The sequence below is a fragment of the Zonotrichia leucophrys genome, chromosome 2 (genome assembly GCF_028769735.1).
Source record: "Zonotrichia leucophrys gambelii isolate GWCS_2022_RI chromosome 2, RI_Zleu_2.0, whole genome shotgun sequence".
In the NCBI taxonomy this organism is placed as follows: domain Eukaryota; kingdom Metazoa; phylum Chordata; class Aves; order Passeriformes; family Passerellidae; genus Zonotrichia; species Zonotrichia leucophrys.
In genome coordinates this window covers 5,481,558-5,502,056 of record NC_088171.1, presented here as the reverse complement: position 1 = coordinate 5,502,056, position 20,499 = coordinate 5,481,558, and the positions used below count along the sequence as shown (strand labels likewise).

At 48.4% G+C, this 20,499-nt stretch overlaps 1 protein-coding gene across 1 annotated transcript; it reads left to right on the top strand.

Annotated features, from left to right (window-relative positions):
- The first annotated feature begins 12,603 nt into the window (after positions 1-12,603).
- On the top strand, positions 12,604-20,289 carry XIRP1 (xin actin binding repeat containing 1). Its single transcript, XM_064703272.1, has one exon. It carries the CDS (start codon positions 12,604-12,606, stop codon positions 20,287-20,289), a length of 7,686 nt encoding a protein of 2,561 aa, XP_064559342.1.
- The last annotated feature ends 210 nt before the right edge of the window (positions 20,290-20,499 follow it).

The window sequence follows — 20,499 nt, the reverse complement described above, 5'->3', positions numbered from 1 at the left end:
AATAGAAAGGCAAAGCAGGGCCCTGCAGCTCCTCAGGGCACGTGGCATCCCTGCAATGCCCCCACGTAAACACCGTGGCATGGCAGAGAAATGCTGAGATGCAGAGCCCTGATCCCAGCTGGGCCCTGCATCCCAGGCAGGACGTGGGGCTGGGGATGCTCACGGATGCCTGCACACTCATTCCCAAGGGATCTTTTCACAGGGGTGAGGGAGGGCTTCCCTTAAAAGGCCTGGTATGTGTGGCATGCCAAGAAGCCCTCTCCCCAGGCTGAGGCTGTTCCAGTGGGAGCTGGGAGCTGCTTTTCCTGGGGAAGGGGGGTTTAGAGGGAGGGGAGCTGCTGTCATGGATGGCCATCCTGAACTCCGGGCTGGAGGGGCTGGGATGATGGGATGATGAGGGAAAAGATCCTGGGAGAGGGGTTAGGGATAAAAGTAGTGTGTTACTGTTGGGTTGGGCATGATATACACACACATGGTCAGGGTCTAAGAAGAAAAATGTTTTATTTTGTTCTCCAGCTTTCTCTCTTAACAAAGAGCATGATCTTAAGTTATTAACTACTTCACAATAATTTATTATATTTATTGGTGCAAAGCAATTAGCATCAATATAATCAGTAAAAGTTTTACAGAAATTTAATAAAAAATCTACTTATTAATCTACACATCTACTAATCTACTATTTAATGTACACATCTACATATGCAGGTAGTCTAGCTTACAGAAATTTTCCTGTATTTTTCTAATCTGTTTCTATGCTAACAGCCTTTTCTCCTTTGCTATGCATACACTGGAAAACCATCAATTGTTATTTCTTCTGTTAACTCAGTTTTGCTTGCATGCCAAGCCCCTCCATACCAGTGCTGATGGTGGGCTAGGGGAGACAGAGAAGTGGGGAAATGGATGTTGAGCAGGGGTGTTTGTCATGACTGCGGTGAAAAACCCCTCTGTGAATGGCAAATAAAGTCACTGGAGGGTACCAGAACGAGCTGGGCGTGACCCACGATGTGTCAGGGGCGGTGACACACGGGGGACAGTCACTACACATCCCCTTGGCCTTGATTAACTCTTTATAGACTCAGCAGAGTGTGGGGGTGTTCACATGGGTCCCAGGACAAGGGAAGAGACGAGAATCTTGACTCCATGTTTCAGAAGGCTGATTTATTATTTTATGATATACATTATATTAAAAGAAAATTATATATTAAAACTATACTAAAAAATAGAAGAAAGGATTTCATCAGAAAGCTTGAAAGGAAAAGGAAAGGAATGATGATAAAATCCTGTGACTGCTCACAGCCTCGACACAGGTGGCTGTCATTGGTCATCAAGTAAAACCAATTTCACATCCTGGGTAAAAAGTTCTCCAGATCACATTCCAAGTCAGCAAAACATGGAGAAGCTGAATCCTCTCAGCTTCTCAGATGAAAATATCCTAATGAAAGGATTTTTCATAAAATATGTCTGTGACAGCAGAGGGATACAGAGAACAAGGTAATGCCCAGGGCACAGGGCAATTTGTGCCCAGGGCACAGTCAGGGCTGCACCAACCTCCCCCAGGCCCTTGGTACCAGACCTTGGGGTGATGCTGGATCCTCCCTCAGGAAGGACAAGCCCGCAGCAGTTGGCCCACGCGGGAAGGCCACGTCCCCAAACAGCAATGCCACTGCAGCTGTCTCTCAGCAGAGCTTCTTGGCATTTTTTTTGGTGCCCAGAATAGAGTCCTCCACATTCCTGGATTTTTGCAAAGCCCAGAAATAGCCCCGATCTGCCTTGGGGCAGATACTCAGCTCTGCCTGAGGCTAAATTTTCCCAGCTCTTGTCAGAAGCTCTCTAAATTACCTGGGGGTCATGATGCTGCTCCTGCAAAGGACATTCCAGCTGATACCAAAGAGACAAAAACATTTGCAGAAGTGACCAAAGATCATGAACCTTCAGTTTGGAGGTGCTGGAAATTGCAAAGAGATCTGATTTTGAAAATCAAGGGCAGGAAACAAGATGTTTCTCAATAACTGGTTTTTTTCCTTCACCCCCTTCCACCCTCTCAGATTTGCAAATGCAACTTTACATGTGTGCAAAACATTAATTATTTTACTATAATTAGTGGACAATGCCTAAAAGCATGAAATGATAATTTAAATCTTATTTCCTCTTCAACACAGTTGGTCTTTAGTTACATTATTTTACCTCTTTGTTTAGCACCTTCCTCTGTTTCTGGTGCTTTTCTTTTCAGCCCATTTCCCACCCCAGAAATCACCTATTAACTCTGTGTACCAGAGCTCCTCTAACAATTGCAAGATATGGCTTGCAAACAGGCCAAAATCTCTCTTAAACCCTTTCAAAAGGGAATAATTTCTAATTATTTCATATGTGTTAGTCATTACATTTATGTTCTATACCATCAGGGCTCCCCATCTCCAAATCAGGTATCTATTGTATGTGATGCTGGACAAATTTATTTGAAAGGACAAGGTGTGCTCATGAAATTCTGGAATCAGAAAAAAAAGCCTCATTAGGTTGTATGATTTTTATTAATCATCCAGCTGTAATCAATGCTGTTCTTATATCTGAGTTGGTAGGTGACCATGACAAAAATCTCAGTAACTTCTTTTAAAGGTCAATTCCTAGAATGTATAGCTGTAACAGGTACTCTTTGACCAAAGCAGTAAAAAAGCACATGAATTCTATGTAAAAATAACATGTTTACAATGGCCACTCTGGCACATAATGGGCTGATCAATGGCAGAAAGAAAAAGCTTGAATTTCAAACACCCAAGTCCTTTGTAGGACTGAAAATGAGAGAAAGTACTGTGGTTTGAAAAGAGAACAAAGTGTGATCACAGGGGGGAGCACCCGTTAGGGTGAGCAGAGTGTTTTAGAGCATGACTTGCTCTCAGTCTCTGCTAGATTCTAAAATCCCATCCATGCTCCCTGTTGCATCTTTGTCCCACCTTTTTTCCCCCTTCCTTTAGAAAAAACAGGTGGTATTTTAACATTCTCTAAGCCTCATGAGTGGGTCATGAGGGCAATGAGGAGCAGATAGAGATCCTCTTCTACCCAAATCCTTTTTGTCCCAGGACCACCCTTCCCTGCCCACCCATCACTGAAGCCTCCCAGAACCACTCACCGTTTCAGCAGCCTCCAAACTGGGGCAGCAGGGAGCCTGCCCTGCTTCCCACACCTCCCTCAGAATGTGTCCCCTCTGGCAGAGCTTCCCTGTGGACCAGGGCTGCTGGCAGAGGGGTTAGGGCAGGGATTTAAACCTTTCCCTGCTGGCTGAGCACCCCCAATGGGCTGCCTGCCTCCTGGATTAAGCAGCAGCCCTGGTTTCCCAGCCAGCTTTTATGGGTGCTCACCCATCTGTGCAAATTCCCCCAGCCCAGCCATGGAGCTGTGCTGGTATTTAGGAGTCACTTTGGTGAGGAAATTGATTCTCTGGGGAGAAAAACTGGGAGGAGGATGGGACAGATGTGATTCTGCACATGCAGGTGCCACCTCCAAGGGCAGAGGCACTCAGAAATGGGGTCCCCATCTGCAGGGATGTGCTTCCAGCTTTGGGACAGGCCAGTGGGGTGCTAATGTTTCACTGGGATGAACGGCAGGGACAAGCAGGTGGTACTGGGGACATATCCAGTCACACAGGGGTGTCACACACTTCTGGGTCAGGAGGCTGAGCTGGTAGTGACTGTGTGATGGCTGACCCCAGACAGGGGGGAACACCAGCCCCAAATTCCCAGGAAACAACCAGCCTAGAGAGCCACAAAGCAGCACTTCCTTGTTAATTCACCTCTATCCTCTTGGAATAGAAAGTTGCTTTCACAGTCTGAGGTTTCACTTGTTTTCCTGCCCTGAGTGCCAGGAGTCCCTTTGCTCCTACTGGCCTCTGAGAATTGGGGTTGGGTCCTGCACCATGGGATATGCACCAAATGTCCTGTGGTACTGGAGGCATGGCATAGCCAAGGCATGAAACCACAACACATCTGTGCTCCTTGGCAAGGACAGGCCAGGCCCAGCAGCCAACATGGCAAACCACATCTTTGCTCCATGGCAAGGACAGGCCAGGCCCCGGAGCCAAAACAGCAAACCCAAAATTGACCTGCAGAGCAACAAATCAGCAGACACTGAGCAGGGGGTGGAGGATGCCAGATTCGGGAGGAGATGCTCTCTGCAGCACTGCTCCCATCAGTGAGCAATGAAAGGGACAGAACCCTGACAGAACTTGCCCCACATCCCTGACATTTACAAGCCCAGTGCAAGCCCCCATCTGCTCCCAGGCCCCGTTACACAAGCCCAGCTCCTACAGCGCTGTGGGGCGCGCGGCGGCAGCACAAAGGGCTTTGCTTAGCAGCTGTGTTTGCTCAGGGTGGCTGATTTTGGGAGCACAGCTGATGACATGTGGTTGGCCAGGCGACCCAGGGGACTGGTGCTGAGCTTGCAGCTTCCTTTTTTAATAGGTGACTCAGGCGCTCGGTAGCTCACTGGGGTTGGTGGTGGGAGCCGGGCAGTGAAGGAGTGCCAGCAGCAGAGGTGGTGGACACCAACAGGTGGGTAGCGTTGTTTATTCATTGGATAAAGTGGTTTAAATAGAAATTAGAGTGATTCAGAGCTGCCCTGCTACTGCTGAGATGGGGTTTTCTCAGGGGAGGGAGGGGGCAGAGGTTTTGTTGGTGATTTGTTTTCCACTTGTTAGGTGCTGGCTGCCAGGTGTAAGATGATTCTGGTTCAAGAGACCTGCAATATTATCTCTAGCAGGAGACAAAGCAGTTGAGTGATTTATGGGCAATAATTGGAGAGGATGTGAATGAACTTTCAGATGAATGTTTATGAATCTTTTCCCCCCATTGCCTTGCCTACTGTGTTTAGAAATATCAGTGAGTACAAAGGAATACAAGGAATTATTTTCCCCTTTTGCAAGTTTCCTCCCTGCCTGCCTGGGGTGCGATTTCGAGGGCAGAGAGGCTGTAAACCAAGCCTGACCTGTACACACATGGGGCATGGGAAGAGCTCAAGAAACCTGACAGCTGCTCCTTATGAGAAGTCCAAACATTGCAGCCCCTGACACAAAATGTGCAGATTCATCCGGCGCCAGACAGCGACACGAAGGACATTTCACTGACAAACGCCAGCAGGGAGGAGCATTCCCTGTATCCTTCATTTGGACAGCAGCACAGTGCCAGCCGCCGTGTGGGACAGGAGGAGGGGGGATTCAGGAGATCTTCTCCTCCTATTTTAGCTCACAGGGGATGCTTTAATGCCTGAGGTATCGTGTTTAACACCCCTGGGGCCGCAGTGGCGCAGTCAATCAGCGCGGCGCGGGATGCAGCGCTCAGGGCCGGGGTGGATGCCGAGCGCGCCAGCGGAGCCCTTTGCTCAGCAGGGCAGAAATGTGGAGCCCAGCCCTGGTTTCAGAGCTGGCTTGTAGGAGTGACGGGGGGTAGGATGGTCAGGATGGAAGGAGGTGAGAGATCTCTGAAGCCAGGTTGTGGAACTTGGGGTTTATTGCAAAGGGCCTGGGCGCAGGGCCCTGCTGGGAGTTGCCAGCCACAGCTCAGAGCAGGCCTGAGAGAAGAGAGGGGTAGAGAGGATGAGAGGGCAAGAGAGTAAGGGAGTAAAAAACGTAAGAGAGTGAAGTTCCTGTTACAATACAATAAATCTTCTGTGTTGAATATTCTAATTCTCACTAACCAATCTAGTACAAGATACAAATCCTGTAGCATTTACATACAGCCTATAAGAATCATTACATTACCATACTGTGCTACATTTTAAACCCTAAAAACTCCTCTCTGGGCCCCTTTCTGCCAAGCTGGCAGGGTCTGCTCTGACCCTTGGGCCTGTCTGCAAGCAGAGCATAAAGTTTTATCAAAAGGGGATTACCTTCAGCTGGTCACACCATTGTTTTCCAGTTGTTCAGTAACTGAGGTATCTCAAAGCTTGCTTTCATTTCAATCTCTCTTATAGTTTTTATATTCTCAAAATCGTTTGTCAGACAATCATATTTATAAGGCTTTCCTGTTTCATCTTCCCCAACACTGGCTTCCACCTCATCCACAATAAATATCACGCTAAGCCTGGGTGCACAGCGATCTTTAGCTGTGCTTCAGCATCTCCGGCTGGGGAGCTCCCCGCTCCCTTCTGGGGGATGCTGTGAAGCCACACCTTGCTCTGGTGTGTCCTCGGTGCCTCTGGGATGTCACTATCCAGGCACACGTGACTGATCAGCCCTCTCATTAGCAGAACGAACCGTTGTTCTTCAGCTCTTATCTATAATTAGAGATTTAGAGGGAGGCAGCCGCCTGTTTCGTCAGGCAGAGACCAGATTTCTGTGCAAGCACAGAGCCAGCACAGAGGGTTGGAGCAGCCCTTCTCCAAGGCAGGAGGCTTTGTGAGAAGTGATAACCAAACACAGGGCTGTGCACAGCCTGTGCACTGAAATAAAAAATCAAAAATGAGAAGGGAAGAAGAAAAAAAAGGGGAAAAAAGGAAGCAATAAGGGGATGCCTTCAACAAAAGCTTTGTATCTAATTATATCTGTCATTAAAACAAGCCCTGTGGCTTATCATCCATCCAAGCTAAGGGGTGAAGGAACGGGCAACACTGACAGTGTGCTATTTCCCTCTGTCTGAACTGCAAATCTTCTGCCTTCAGCTGCACTATTTGTTCATGGCTGGAGGGGCATGTTGCTTTTCTTTGTGCCATATGTGAACCTACAGGCCTGTAGGTCAGTACAAATTAAATCATCTCAGCAGTAATGCCCACATCCTGGGGTGGGAGGAGACCATCAAACACCACCAGCCCAGCTCATGGACACAGGGATGCTTTTGCTAAGCACTTCTCACCAAAATGGTCAAGCACAGGAAATTCTGTCAGCCCTGCCTTGCCATGAGGTGCTCCTATCTCCTAGATGTGGTTTTCAAGACAGCCAAGGGCTTGTATTCATTTTCCCAGCCAGAAAGGCTGAAAATGTGTGCTTGGTTTCCTTTCTACCTTGAAGGCTCACTGTGCCCAGTTCTCCCCATTGCTCTCACTGCAGGACTTAGCCAAATCTCATTACCATGCAAAGAAACTTGCTGTTTGCCAGACTGATTGGACTCTTTTTTGCCTTTCCAGTAGGTAATTCAACAATGTAGGATGAAAGAAAGACATTCCCAGACAAGATTTTTCAAATTCCTCAAAAAGGAATTTTTTCAGATTACCCAAAGCTTTCTGCAGTCAGTTCAGTACCTCCTGCAAGGACCCTCTTGACGTCCCTAGGACAAATGGGAACAGTTTTAGACTAAAAGAGGAGAGATTGAGATCAGATATCAGGAAGAAATTCTTTACTGTGAGGGTAGTGAGAATGGGTTGCCCAAAGCAGTTATGGATGTCCCATTCCTGGAATTGTTCAAGGCCACTTGGACAGGGCTCAGAGCAGCCTGATTTAGTGAGTGCCATCCCTGCCCATGGCAGGCGAGTTGGAATGAAATGTTCTCCAAAGTTCCTTCCAACACAAACCATTCTATGATTTCCTGGATGCTGTCCATCTCAAAACTCCAGGATTTAGTCACAGTTTGGGGTGTCTTGAGTAGACTAGGGGCAAACGGTGCAATCAGAGGGTGGTTGCAAACTCACAGCCTATCTCAGGATGCACCAGGTCTGCCCCAGCCTTGCACTGCCTGCAGTGGCTGTAGACAGATAATTCACTTTGACTCAGTGGTTAAGCTGTGGACAGCAGAAATCAGGAAGAAAGGTGCCATATTTTGATGGAGATTTAGGAAAAAAAAAAAAAAAACATTAAGGAAATACCTTCTGTTTCCTCCTCTGGTGTCCTAGTGACCTCCAGCAGCTAAATCTGCATTGCATCCCACTGCTTCCCCACGTATCCAGCCTTGGTTCTGCATCAAAATGCCTGCACACCTGCAGGAGCAGCTGGAATAAAGGACAACAGAAATCTTGAGGTTTGAACCTTCCAGCAGCACAGCTGGCAGGGTCTGACAACCCACTGAGGCCCCTCTGCTCTTATCTTCATGGCTTTTTGGTGCATATTTGTACCTATAGGAACTGGTATTTAATTTAAAGCACATTTTTAGTGCATGGAGTTGCTTCCTGTCAAATTAAAATAAAACCAGAGTAAGCTTCTTTCAGTATTTTAGATTAAAACTTCAAAATCTGAACTTAAAATTCAGAACGCAAAGAAGAAGAATCATTAGGTTTGTGGTTTTCTAATTCTCATGATCTGGGTGCTGAGGTTTTAGGGCAAAGTATGCTTGAATGGCTGCAGTGCTTCTAGTGTGCACATATTAAAAAGTACATCAGCCCTTTCCTGCCTGTGCAATAGCTGGATTTGTGGAGAGAGAGCCCATTGTTCAAAGCAAAAGCATTGCAAATACCTCACTAAATCCAAATGCAGCAGCACAAGCCCTGCAGAGAACGGGAGAACCTTCTGGTGTTTTTACAGTGGGAACAGAGAAATTACAGCCCTGACTAACCTGGAGGGCTGAGAGGCACCCTAGAGGTGTAAAGTTCTATATATTGTGTATGTCTGTGATGGGAGGTGGAGATAACCATCCTCACACCTGGCAGATTAATGCAAAAAGAAAGTTCTTGGCTCTATTTTGGAGTTGCTTCTTTCTTTGAAAACTGAAAGAACTTGGCTTTCAAAGGGGGCACCCCATGGAAGTTGGTGCAGCTCAAAATATCAGATCTCTAAATTCAGAGCAGGGTTTGAAGGCTCTAGCAAGGGCTTTCTGGTACATCCTGTGGCAGGTGTCACCCTTTTCATCTCTCCCGAAATGAGCTCCCAGGGGGGAGGCAAAGTGGATGTAGCTGCTTGTGAGGCACACCCATAGGAGAGTGGTACGGCCATGGAGCAAAAAATGTAGGAATTGCTCACGTTGGATATGTGTAGCTCCTCCATGTCCTCTGACTGGCTCGTGTTCAGTGATGGCCTTGCCCAGGGAAGCAGGAATGGGGCCATCAGCTCACTGCCAAAGTGTCCCTCTCATCCAGGCTCAACAATCCACCTCAGCCACCAAGGAGATGGGAATGTCCATGCTTTTTCCCCGGACAGGAAGGGTGTGATGTTAAGTTTTGGGGACCAGAGAGGGAGCTGTGGGGGACCTTGCTGTGCAATGCCAGGAGCCCAGCAGAGCCCGTGGGAAGCTGCTGGCCCTGCCCTCCTGCCCGTGGCTCACCGCACACCTCTGTCCCTGTTCCAGATGATCGGGCACGGTCGCTTTTAGACCCATCGGGCAGCGCCAGCCTCACACTTCAGCAAGGACGAGGGAGGTGCTCTGCACCCTCCGTGAAGGAGCTGTCGGCTCGGTATCTCTCGCAGACAGCTGCTGCTGCCGGCGCCAGCCCCGCACAGCCGGTAAGGACCGGGTCCCCCCGCCCCAACACCAGCGGCATCCCAGCAATGTCCCCTCGGCAAGTGGCTGTCAGAGGGTGACACAGAACGTGTCTGCTTCTGTTCATCTGAGGAAACACCACGTTTGGTTTCCCAAAAGTGACCATTTTCCCCTTGCTGCTTGCAAATGTAAGATGTGTACAAACATATGCATATATCACATACTTATTAAATTACACACACAGCCCTACATCCACTAGCCTGTACAGTTTACTGATATTAAGATTTCCCCTTTATTTGCACATTTATATTCACATACATCCATGGAGGAAATAATCAGTACAGAGCAATACATACGTGTCCATGCTATCCCCATTCCCACGCACAAACAAATTGTATTTGCTGGGAATGTCCTGATGAAGGCAGGAATGATGAATTTGATTTTATGCTTTTAGAAGGTTAATATATTACTTGATGATATTACAGTATATTATAGAATACTAAACTATATTATACTAAAGAATACTGAAAGGATGCTTACTAAATGCTGAAAAGATAATAATTAAAACTCGTGACTCTCTCCAGAGTCCCAACACAGCTTGGCCCCAATTGGCCAAAGAGTGAAAGCAACTCACACCAGAATTCAATGAAAAAATCACCTGTGGGTAAACAATCTCCAAACACGTTCCAGATGAGCACAACACAGGAGAAGCAAATGAGATAAGAATTGTTTTCCTTTTCTCTGAGGCTTCTCAGCTTCCCAGGAAAAAATTCCTGGGTGAAGGGATTTTATCAGAGAATGTGAATGCCACACACACAGAGACATATATATATATGTCCATATATGCCATATTTAAGCATAACTTTGCAGTGCAACTTGTGCTTCTCTCTTTATATCCCTTAGTCTGGGATCCAGGGATTTAATCCTCCACTCCAGGCCGATCATTGGGCCACAGGATAATACAGGTTATAAGGGTTATGAAGAATATTTTTCCCCTTTTCCCAGTTCCACTGGTGATCCAGGAGTGACATGGGATGGGATTTCATATCTGGACCCTTCCTGCTGGCACGTTCAGGTTTCCCCACACTCTGAACCTTTTATGGGGCCCCTGTTCAGAGATGCAGTCTCTCATGTGCTATTAGGGAGAGGTACAGATGAAGCAGAATCAGTTGAAAATAAATAAGTGGAGACTGCATTTGGAAAATTATAGCTGGGTAGAGAACCAAGAAAATTTTTTAAAAATTCAAAGCAATAAATTACCCAATTCATAATGCAACTAAACTGTAGATCAGTTTCATTTTTTAAAATATTTAACTATAAGGAAAAATATGGACTAAATCAAACTTTGGAGAAATCAGTGCTAATCCATCCAAATTGATCGGTTTTATTTTCCCCCTAACTTAAAAAAATATGTTTGGGGTTTTGCTTGTTGACTGAGACATTAGGAAACATATATATGATCAATTTGGAATAAGACTGCTTTCTCAGCTGTACAGAACTGCCAATGAACCAATGAACTGAAAACCTGCATGGTTTTCAGTTCTCTGTAATTGATATACACATAAGTATATAAAAATATATATGCAGATAATGTCTTGCTGTGTAGTTTAATGGCATTTCTCCTCACATCTTTTCCAGAGTACTGTGAAGGACAACTCCATTCACTCTCCCCACAGACAGAAAAAAAGCAAGGTAGGAAATGTTTAAGATAAGCCCTGTTATCTAACCAAATATTTGTGGCCTGTGAGTGTGATCTAAATACCCACACAAGGCAGCCAGGAGCAGTTACATACTGAATATAGCTATCAGCTGCTCAGCTGCCCTTCCCCACATTCAGAAGTTCTTCACAGATTAAAAAAAAACAGACAAACCCCTTATTTTGAAAAGTGCATTCCAAGTACATTGGCTCATGCAAAAGATTTGCATTTTTTCACTCGCTGCAAAATATGCTGATTTTGGTGTTCTGAGTGTGGGTTTCTTTTACTAATGTTCAAAACTTATTTTTAGCCAGAACAATCTGTGTGTAACAGAGTGAAATAACACCGTGCACCATTGCTTTGAGCAACAACTAATAATATTTCAGGCATAACTCTGCAGACGTAACTGCACAGGCATGCCAAGGGTCAGCAGATCTGTTTACTGAAAGGAAAGCCACCAGGATTGCAGTCTCTTTTAGACAATGATTAAAGGCTTCAGCTACCTTCCCTGTGGATAAAGGCCCAGGCAATGCAGGTTGCAGGTATTCAGTTCAGTGTTCAATGCCCAGAATGCAAAAACTGAGGAGAAAAATTGCAGAAATGGAGGGTCAGAGGGAGACTGGACAAGCACAGCCCACTCTGTTCACTTCTGTACCAACACTGCTGTGAATTTGGGATGAGCTCAGTCGGACTGAGTATAAACAGGTCCAACTTTCCTAGCCCCCCGCTTTAGGAGTTGCCCCAACTTCTGGTCCCTCAACCTTGCTTTTCCTCCTCAAGCAGCACAGATCATGAGGCCTGCTGATTCCAGCAGTTTGCAAACCTTAGTTAGCCTCATGCCTGTGCAAGTCTGCAAGTTAGAACAGCTTTATTTAAATCTCCAACTGTGTAAATGTGCATCTACTCTTGTGCAAATGGGGCACACTTCTGAGTGCAATAGAAGAAATCATTAATGAGATGAACATCCTTCCCCAAGCCCTCCCTCCTGAGCAGCAAGGAGGGGGCACCCCACAGTGCTACCAAATGCTCATCATGTTACCTCACCAGCCAACCTCATCAGCTCAGTTTGGTACTTTGATTCCTTCTCCCCATTTTCTTCCTGAGACCTCTTCACAAATAGCTCCCTGGCTTTCTCCTGCACCCAGATCTTTTGTTCCCTGCAGGTCCTCAGTTGGGGACACAACAGTTCTGGACACTGGCCAGCAGGAGAGAGAAGTTAACTTTTCACTGACTTTTCTAAGTCAGCCTTATCCTTCTTGTGGTCACTCTCTCTTGGTCACATAGCCCAAATTGGGCACCTCTGTTGTGCTCTAGCTGGACTGAATCCTGGGAATTGTAGACTAACCACCTCACCTGGATTAGAGACCTCACTTGCTGTGGAACCAGGGCTAACACCAAGCCTGGAGCGTGTGCAGTGATGTGATGGCTTGGAGTGCTGTGTGCTACTGAACCAAAGGTATGGAGCTAACTGGGAGCATGGATTTCCCCTGTTGGCTTTTCCCTTTGCCGTTCACTCCATTAACAGCCACAGGGATGGGGGGTGAGAGGTGATGCTGATGTTTAAAACTGTTTCCCCAAAGATGTCAGAGGCTCAGAAACCATCTAAAGTTGCCATCCAGAAAATGGAAGATGACCTGCCTCCCCCTCCAGCCGTTGGCTCGGTCCAGGTTGTCGCTCCAGGGGCTCAGGATCTCAATTCCCTCCCTGTGCCTCCTCCAAAGCAAGCCTTCTCCAAGTTCTACCAGCAGCGCCAGGTGAACGAGCTGAAGAGGCTCTACAGGCACATGCACCCCGAGCTCAGGAAGAACCTGGAAGAAGCTGTGACTGAGGACCTGGCAGAAATGCTTAACACCGAGGATCCCAATGCTCAGGGCTCCGTGAACCTGGATAAAGTTCTCCCAGGAGAGGTTCAGTCCATGCGCTGGATTTTTGAGAACTGGGCACTTGACTCCATTGGGGACCATCAAGCCACGAAGAAGCTGACAGAAGAAGAGATCATTCCCAGTGGGGATGTGAAAAGCACTTCCCTGAGGTTTGAAAGCCAGTCCATAAATGGGTACAACCTGTCAACATCAGCCAAGGTGTCGGAAACAGACCTTGCCAGAGGGGATGTCCGCACTGCCCGGTGGCTCTTTGAAACCCAACCTCTGGACACATTAAATAAACTGTATTCAGATGAAACTGAGGTGCAGGAGGCAGTTCTCAAGGAGCCTGTCCAGGGAGGTGATGTAAAAGGGGCCAAACAGCTCTTTGAAGCACAATCCTTGGATGCCATAGGACGCTGCTCCTCAGTGGAGGAGAAGAGCATCCTACAACTCAAGTCAGAAATCCAGGAGCTGAAAGGCGATGTCAAGAAGACTGTCAGGCTCTTCCAAACAGAGCCCCTCTGTGCCATCAGAGACAAAAGTGGGACTATCCATGAAATCAAGTCCGTCTGCCGAGAAGAAATTCAGACCAACGCGGTCAGGACAGCTCGCTGGCTCTTTGAGACCCAGCCCCTGGATACCATCAACAAGGACACTTCCAAAGTGCAGATAATCCGTGGGATTTCACTGGAAGAAATTGGAAGGCCGGATGTCAGTGGAGCAAGGTGGATATTTGAAACTCAGCCTCTGGATGCCATCAGAGAAATCACAGTTGAGGAACAGGACTTCCAGGCTTCGACAGATTTTGTCACAGGGGCAGATGTCACTAAACAACGATTGCTCTTTGAGACCCAGACTCTTGACTCCCTGAAAGGAGAAGCTTCAGAAAGTGTTGTAGCCAAAGAACAAGTCATTGGAGGTGATGTGAAATCCACACTCTGGCTCTTCGAAACGCAGCCAATGGAAACCCTGAAAGACAATTTTGAGGTGGGACGTTTGAAGAAAGTGGAGCTTTCAGCAGAGGAGAAGGGAGATGTGAAGCAAAGAAAACATGTCTTTGAGACCTGTCCCCTTGGCAGCATCTCCAAGGCATTTGAGGAAGAAATTCCAGCCACCAGCATGGAAGAGGTAGTGAAAGGGGATGTGAAATCTTTCAAGACCCTGTTTGAGACTCTCCCCTTAGACAGCATTAAGCAGACTGATGCTGAGCCCACCATCAAAGAAGAGGAGAAGATTCCAGCTGGCAACGTCAAAGCCAACCAAATCCTGTTTGAGACAACACCCCTGTATGCCATCAAGGATAGCTTTGGCAATTTCCATGAAGTCACTTCTGTAAGCAGAGAGCAGATCATCAGTGGTGACGTCAAGAACTACAAGTGGATGTTTGAAACCAGGCCCCTGGACCAGTTTGATGAAAGCATCAAGAAAGTGGACATAATCCGGGGGATCACAAAACAAGAGGTGGTGGCTGGCGATGTCAGGACAGCCAAGTGGCTGTTTGAAACTCAGCCCATGGATTTCATTCATCTCCAAGCCACAGAAGGGGAGAAGCACCCCTCAGTGAAGAGGGAGATCTCCCAGAAGGGGGATGTGAAGACCTGCCGGTGGCTGTTTGAGACCCAGCCCATGCACACCCTGTACGAGAAGGCTGAGAGGAAGCAGGAGGAGGATGGCAGCGTGCCCCAAGCCGATGTGAAGTCCTACACGTGGATGTTTGAGACTCAGCCCCTGGACTCCCTGAAAGGCCAGGAGGAGCAGTATTTGCAAGTCAGCAAGGCCTACAGTCAGGAGGAATTTCAGGGAGTGGATGTCAAAACTGTCCGGCACCTGTTTGAGACTGAACCCTTGGGCAGCAGCGCTGTCAGTGAAGCTGACAGGAAAAAAACCATGCGGTACTCCAGCCGTGTGGAGTTCCAGTCTGGGGAAGTGTCCAGAGTGAAAGAGTTCTTTGAGGCCAAGCCCTTGGACACAGCCACCAAGCCAAAATCCCAGAAGGATGCTGGAACAATTGAGGCTGGGTCTGTGCACAAGTTCACATGGCTCTTTGAGAACTACCCCATGGACACCCTGAAGGACAACTCTGAGGGCATCCAGGAAATACCTCCTGAAAAGGATGCCAAGGGGGGAGATGTTGGAGGAAAAAGGTTTGTATTTGAGACCTATTCCCTTGACCAAATCCATGACAAAGTGGATGAGACAGAACTCCAGAAGATCCAGAAAGACACCATGAGCAAAGCTAACGTCAAGTCCTGCACAATGCTCTTTGAAAGCCAACCTTTATACGCTATCCAGGACAAAGAGGGAGGATACCATGAGGTCACTTCAGTGCAGAAAGAAGAAATCATGAAAGGCGACATGAAAGGTGCCCGGTGGTTGTTTGAAACTAAGCCGCTGGATCAGATCAAGAAGGAAGAAGAGGTGTTTGTGATTAGGGCTGTCACCCAAGAGGACATCAAGAAGGGAGATGTCCAGACTGCACGGTGGAGGTTTGAGACAGAGCCTCTTGACTCCTTCTCAGGGGGAAAGCTGTCTGTGCCCAGAACAGTGGATGATGTGCAGAAGGGAGACGTTCAGTCCAACAAGCAGCTCTTTGAGTCCCAGCAAGTGGGCCAGAAGAAGTACGTGAGGATGGTGAGCGTCAGTGACGTGCAGCGGGGTGACGTGAGGACATCCACCTGGCTCTTTGAGAACCACCCTGTGGACTCTCTGTACGGGGACGCAGAGAGGAGCTCATCCATGAGCACAGTGCAGAGAGAGGACAGCCAGAAAGGGGATGTAAAACGCTGCACCTGGCTGTTTGAAACCCAGCCCATGGACACCCTTAAGGACACAGAGGTGACGGCCAGCGCTGGAACCCAAGAAGAGATCCCTCGTGCAGATGTGAAAAGCACGACGTGGCTCTTTGAGAGCACGCCCCTAGATAAATTTGGTGCTTCTGAAGGTGGCATAGAAGTAGAACTGAAAGAAAGAACCATGAAGGAGACTTTAGAGACTCTCTGCACTTGCCAGGCTATCCAGCATGATGGAATCCTCATTGAAGCTAATGATATGGAGAGTGTGAAGATGGTGAAGTATCAGCTCAGCAGCCCAGGAGCTCCAGAGATCCTGAAAGAGGAGATTGTGGGAGGCCACTTGCAAAGGATTATGCTGCAGCTCCTGCACAGGACCAATGTGGAAGCACAGAGCATGCTGGTGGAGGAGGACAGAGAGGGCAAGATCAAAGTAAGCCCATTGCAGCTGCTGGACCAGAGCGAAGCTGTTAAAGGCAAAGAGGACTTGAGTGGAGATGTAGCCAAGGCCTTGCAGGGTCTCCTCAGCCAAGATGCTTCCATCAAAAAGGGGATGGTCCTACAAGAGACGAAGTCGGGATCACTGAAGATGACTCTCTACTCCCTCCTGTTCCATTCTGTCCAGCAGAAAGTCGTCAAGGGGGATGTGAAATCAACAATTGGGAACTTGTTGGCTTCTTCTCAGGAGCAGAAAGCAGCAGCCACCATCAAGCGTGAGGACAACGAGAAGGGAAATGTCCAACTTTTTGCGAGCTGCATTGAGAAGGGAGACCTCAGCTACCTGAAGAATCTCCAGCAGGAGTCAGAGATACAATCCCTCATCTCTTCCCAAGCAGAGGAGGAGGGGGCAGATGAGAGTGGCCCACGGGTTGTGCAGGGGGCTAACATACATGTCTTGACAAATAAAGAACAAATGGAGAAAGTAATTGCAGGAGGTGAGCCAGGGGCTGTGGAGGGAGCAAAAAAGGGATTTGTATGTGAAGGCATGGGCAGAGAGGGTGTGTTAGAGAGAGAGGCTGTGAATGCAGCAGGTGTGGCAGGCACCACTGTGCAATGTCTTGGGAAGCCCCTGCCCACAGCGATGGGAAAGGAAGAAGTTCTGTCCGGAGGGCTTAAGGTGACTACAAAGTCAATCCAAAGGGTTGCAGATGCCAGCAAGAAGGCAGAGAAAGAAGAAGCCACCACTGCCCATTTGAAGGAACCAAAATCTATGATACAAGGCACATTTCCAACACAAGTGACAGCTCAGAGGGCAGAAGTGGATGGCAAACAGCAGAGTGTGGTGGCTGGCGAAGCCAGCCAGACTCAGACAGAAGAAAAGGCTCTGGGGACTGATCTCCAGGCTGCAATGCAAAGCCTGAGGCTGGCAACAGCAGAAGCAAAAAACATTCAGCACCACGTCCAGAGCAAGTTCCAGAGGAACAGGGAGGAGGTCCACACAGCCTGCAGGCAGCAGACAGTCAGCTCACAGGGGACCATGACCCTGCAATCAACCGTACACCAGCAGGACTCCTCATCCACCAAGCAGGAGAGCAGCAGCACTGCCACCAGGACCACCACCACCAGAGTCCAGGAGGCATCCAAGACCCACACAAGCGTGTCCCAGAAGAGCATAGCATCACACAAAAAGGTCAGTGCTTCTGAGGAAGTACAGGGACGACAACTATTGAGCCAGGAAATCCAAGTTGTGCCCAGTAGAGATTTTAGCATTAAGGATGGCCTTTATACTGCCACACCCGTGAAAACCTATGTAAACCCTTGTGTTGAGTCTGATTCCAAAGAGCAATCAGAGCAAGAAGAAAGAGATGTTGGTGTCAGAGGGGATGTGCAGACAGCTATCAGAGCACTGCAAAGTGCCGCCACAGAACAGCGCCTGGTAGAAAAGGAGGACATTGTCCGAGGTAATTTAAAAGCCACACTTCAGTCGCTGGAAAAGTCTAATGTTAATGTCTCCAGAGGGGATTTTAAAGCTGCTATGATATACAGAAATGCAGGGCAGTCCTATTCTGTGTGTAAAAAGAAAAATGAGACTCAACTCGCTAGTAAGGAGACTGCTGTAGTGGCTTCAGGGTCACAGGCTGATAATGACTTTCCTCCTCCTCCCTCAGTTGCTGTGATGAAAGCAGAGCCCTGCCCACCCTCAACTAAAGCAGCAAGAGAAGGTGCCCTTCCATTACCAACCAGCAAAGATGAAGCCCCAGGATGTTCTGGACTACTCCAGACCCCTCTTCCTTCTCTCCCTTCTCTGTCCTATAAATCCAGTGACCAGAGTCCTGCAGAGAAGCCCAGGACTCCTCCAAAACCAGAAACTACTGTCTCACCCAAGAAAAAACCTGTTCCCCCTCCAAAACCTGAGCACCTCTTACATGAGGCCCATTCTGCCTCTGTAAATTTCAGTGCAAGCAGATCAACAAAACCCATCCCTCCACCCCTGCCTCCAAAACCTTCAGGCTTGAGGGATATCAACAAGCCAAGGCCTTCTCCCACAGAGCTGGGATTAAGCTGCATGGAAGTTCATGAACAATCAGGCTATGAGGAGGTTCAAACAAAATGGTGCAATTCAGAGACATCTGTGAAGAAGTCTGTCACAGTTCAGGGGATAAACCCTGAGAGAAAGCTGCCAAAATACACTGCCAAAACTCCTCTCCAAATAGCAGAAGAAAGGTACAAGGCCAGCAAAGCAGGACAAGGAAAAGTAGAACCAGACAGTGCTAAGGCCTCAAAGCCAATGAAAAATGGAGTGGTTGGTTTTGAAGTCAAGCAGGGAGTGATGAGTGATAAAGCAGCTGCTGCAAGGAGATGCCCAGGTGAGGTGGCTCAAAGGCAGACAGAGCTATGCCAAGAGGAGAAGGGGTGCTCCTCACCATCACCTCCAGCCTGCCCTGGCAGAGCACAGGCACGGGATGTGCCAGGACAAACTGAGCCAAGCATCTCCCCTGTGGGTCACAATAGCCCTCCAAAAAGAGGAGATGGCACTGCACAAAATGCCTCATCCAAGGTGGAAAGGGAAAGTGTGTCTAATTCTTATGGATCGTGGGATAGCCAGAGAGTTGTGCAGCAGGTGCATGAGAGGAGGCAAACGTCTCATTCAATGTCCTTCCATCAGCAGTCAATGAACTCCTCCTTTGAGGAGCACCAGCAGGCAAACAGCAGGCAACTGAAATGTCCTGAGAGGGAGGCAGAGACGCCTGCCCAGGAGAAGCCAGTGGTTGTTATGAGGGAAAAAAAAATGAGAGAAACGGAAGATGAGCGTCGTAAGAGGTTGTCAGTACACAAGGAGGAGATCATGAAAGGCAATGTCAAGGAGGCTATGGAGATCTTTGAGAACCTCAGGAGACAGGAGCAGCTGCAAGAGATCTTGACCCGAGTGAGGGAGTTTGAGGAGGAGACAAGCAAAGTGGATGTGAAAGCTCTCAAGAGCTTCTTTGAGAAGGTCCCCGAGTGGGTTGTGCAGCAGAAGGCCAAGCACCAGGACAAGGCTGGGGCAAAGGGGGATGCTGACAGTGTCTCCTCAGTGGATCTGGTTTTTGAGGACCTGGAGCGAGCAAGTGCTGAGATTCTGCACCTGAAGGAGCAGACACTGGCCCGCATCCAGGACATCGAGGAGGCCATCAAGAAAGCTATTTATTCTGTTTCCAATCTCAAGTCTGAGTCAGACATTGCTGGGCTCTCAGGGCTGTTTAAGGAGTCTCTGGGGAGCGCCCAAAGCTCCGTGAGCAGCAGCAACATCCGTAAGATCAGCATTGTTTCAAGCAAAGCCAGGCAAGAGGAGGTCATGCTGGAGACAGGGGAAGCAGCATCTGTGGAAAGTGCAAAGGTGGCAGAAAAGACAGAGGCAGCCAGGGCAGAGCTGGAGGTTCCCCGCCTCGTTCAGTCCCGTGTCAGCTCTCCCTCCTCACCTTCCTACATCTCCATTGAGTCTGCTGCCAGGAAACCAGCAGAATCACCCAGGACAGCACATTCCCCCCGGGATGGCCCCTCACCAGACTGTGTTGACTCTCCAGGAAAGAGGGAGGCTTCTGCTCAGAACAGCTTTAGCTCCTATAACCACCCCTCAGCAGGGTCTCCTGGGCATGATACGAAACCCTCAGAGAAGAGATCAGACCCTGTCCAAACAAAAGCTGGGCTGAGTTCCATGAAACAGCACATGCTTGGCAATGCCAGCCATCCAACCAGTGACAAAGAGAAGGGTTCTGTGGACACCTCCAAGGACAGCTGCCACTGTGGGATGAAAGGCAGCTTTTCGGAATACCGCTCCCTGAACACCCCCAGCCCACAAAATCCACGGAGGCAGAAAAGCATTTTGGAGCTGCAGACAGGGCCTGACGGGTCCAAGCTCTATGGAGCCACCCGGACTGTCATGGAGCAGTATGAGGAGATGGACCAGTTTGGAAACAAAATCATCACTTCCTCCACCACGGTCACCAAGCAGTCCGAGACACAAACATCCTCCACACGCGATGTGGGCTCTCACCCCCAGTATGAGGTCTCTGCCTCACCTGTGTTTCGCAGATACTCGAAGAGCCCAGGTGAAGACTTCCACACCAATGGGAGTTTTCAGGAGCCAGGAGTGGTCTTTGTCACCTTTGGCAACTCCAAGCCAAAGAAATAGGAGGTTCTGCAGAACAAGAGAGGACTGTGTAAGACAAAAGAGAAAGGCCACGATAAACATTTCTCCTGTTTTATCCACATTACATACAGGGATTTACCTGCACCCTAAGGACTTCTCAGGGTCATTGTCTTGGTGTTTGCACACAGACAGGACAAGTGCAGCCTGCCTTGGCACTGGAGAACAGCCCTCATCTGGCCAACCCAACAGACT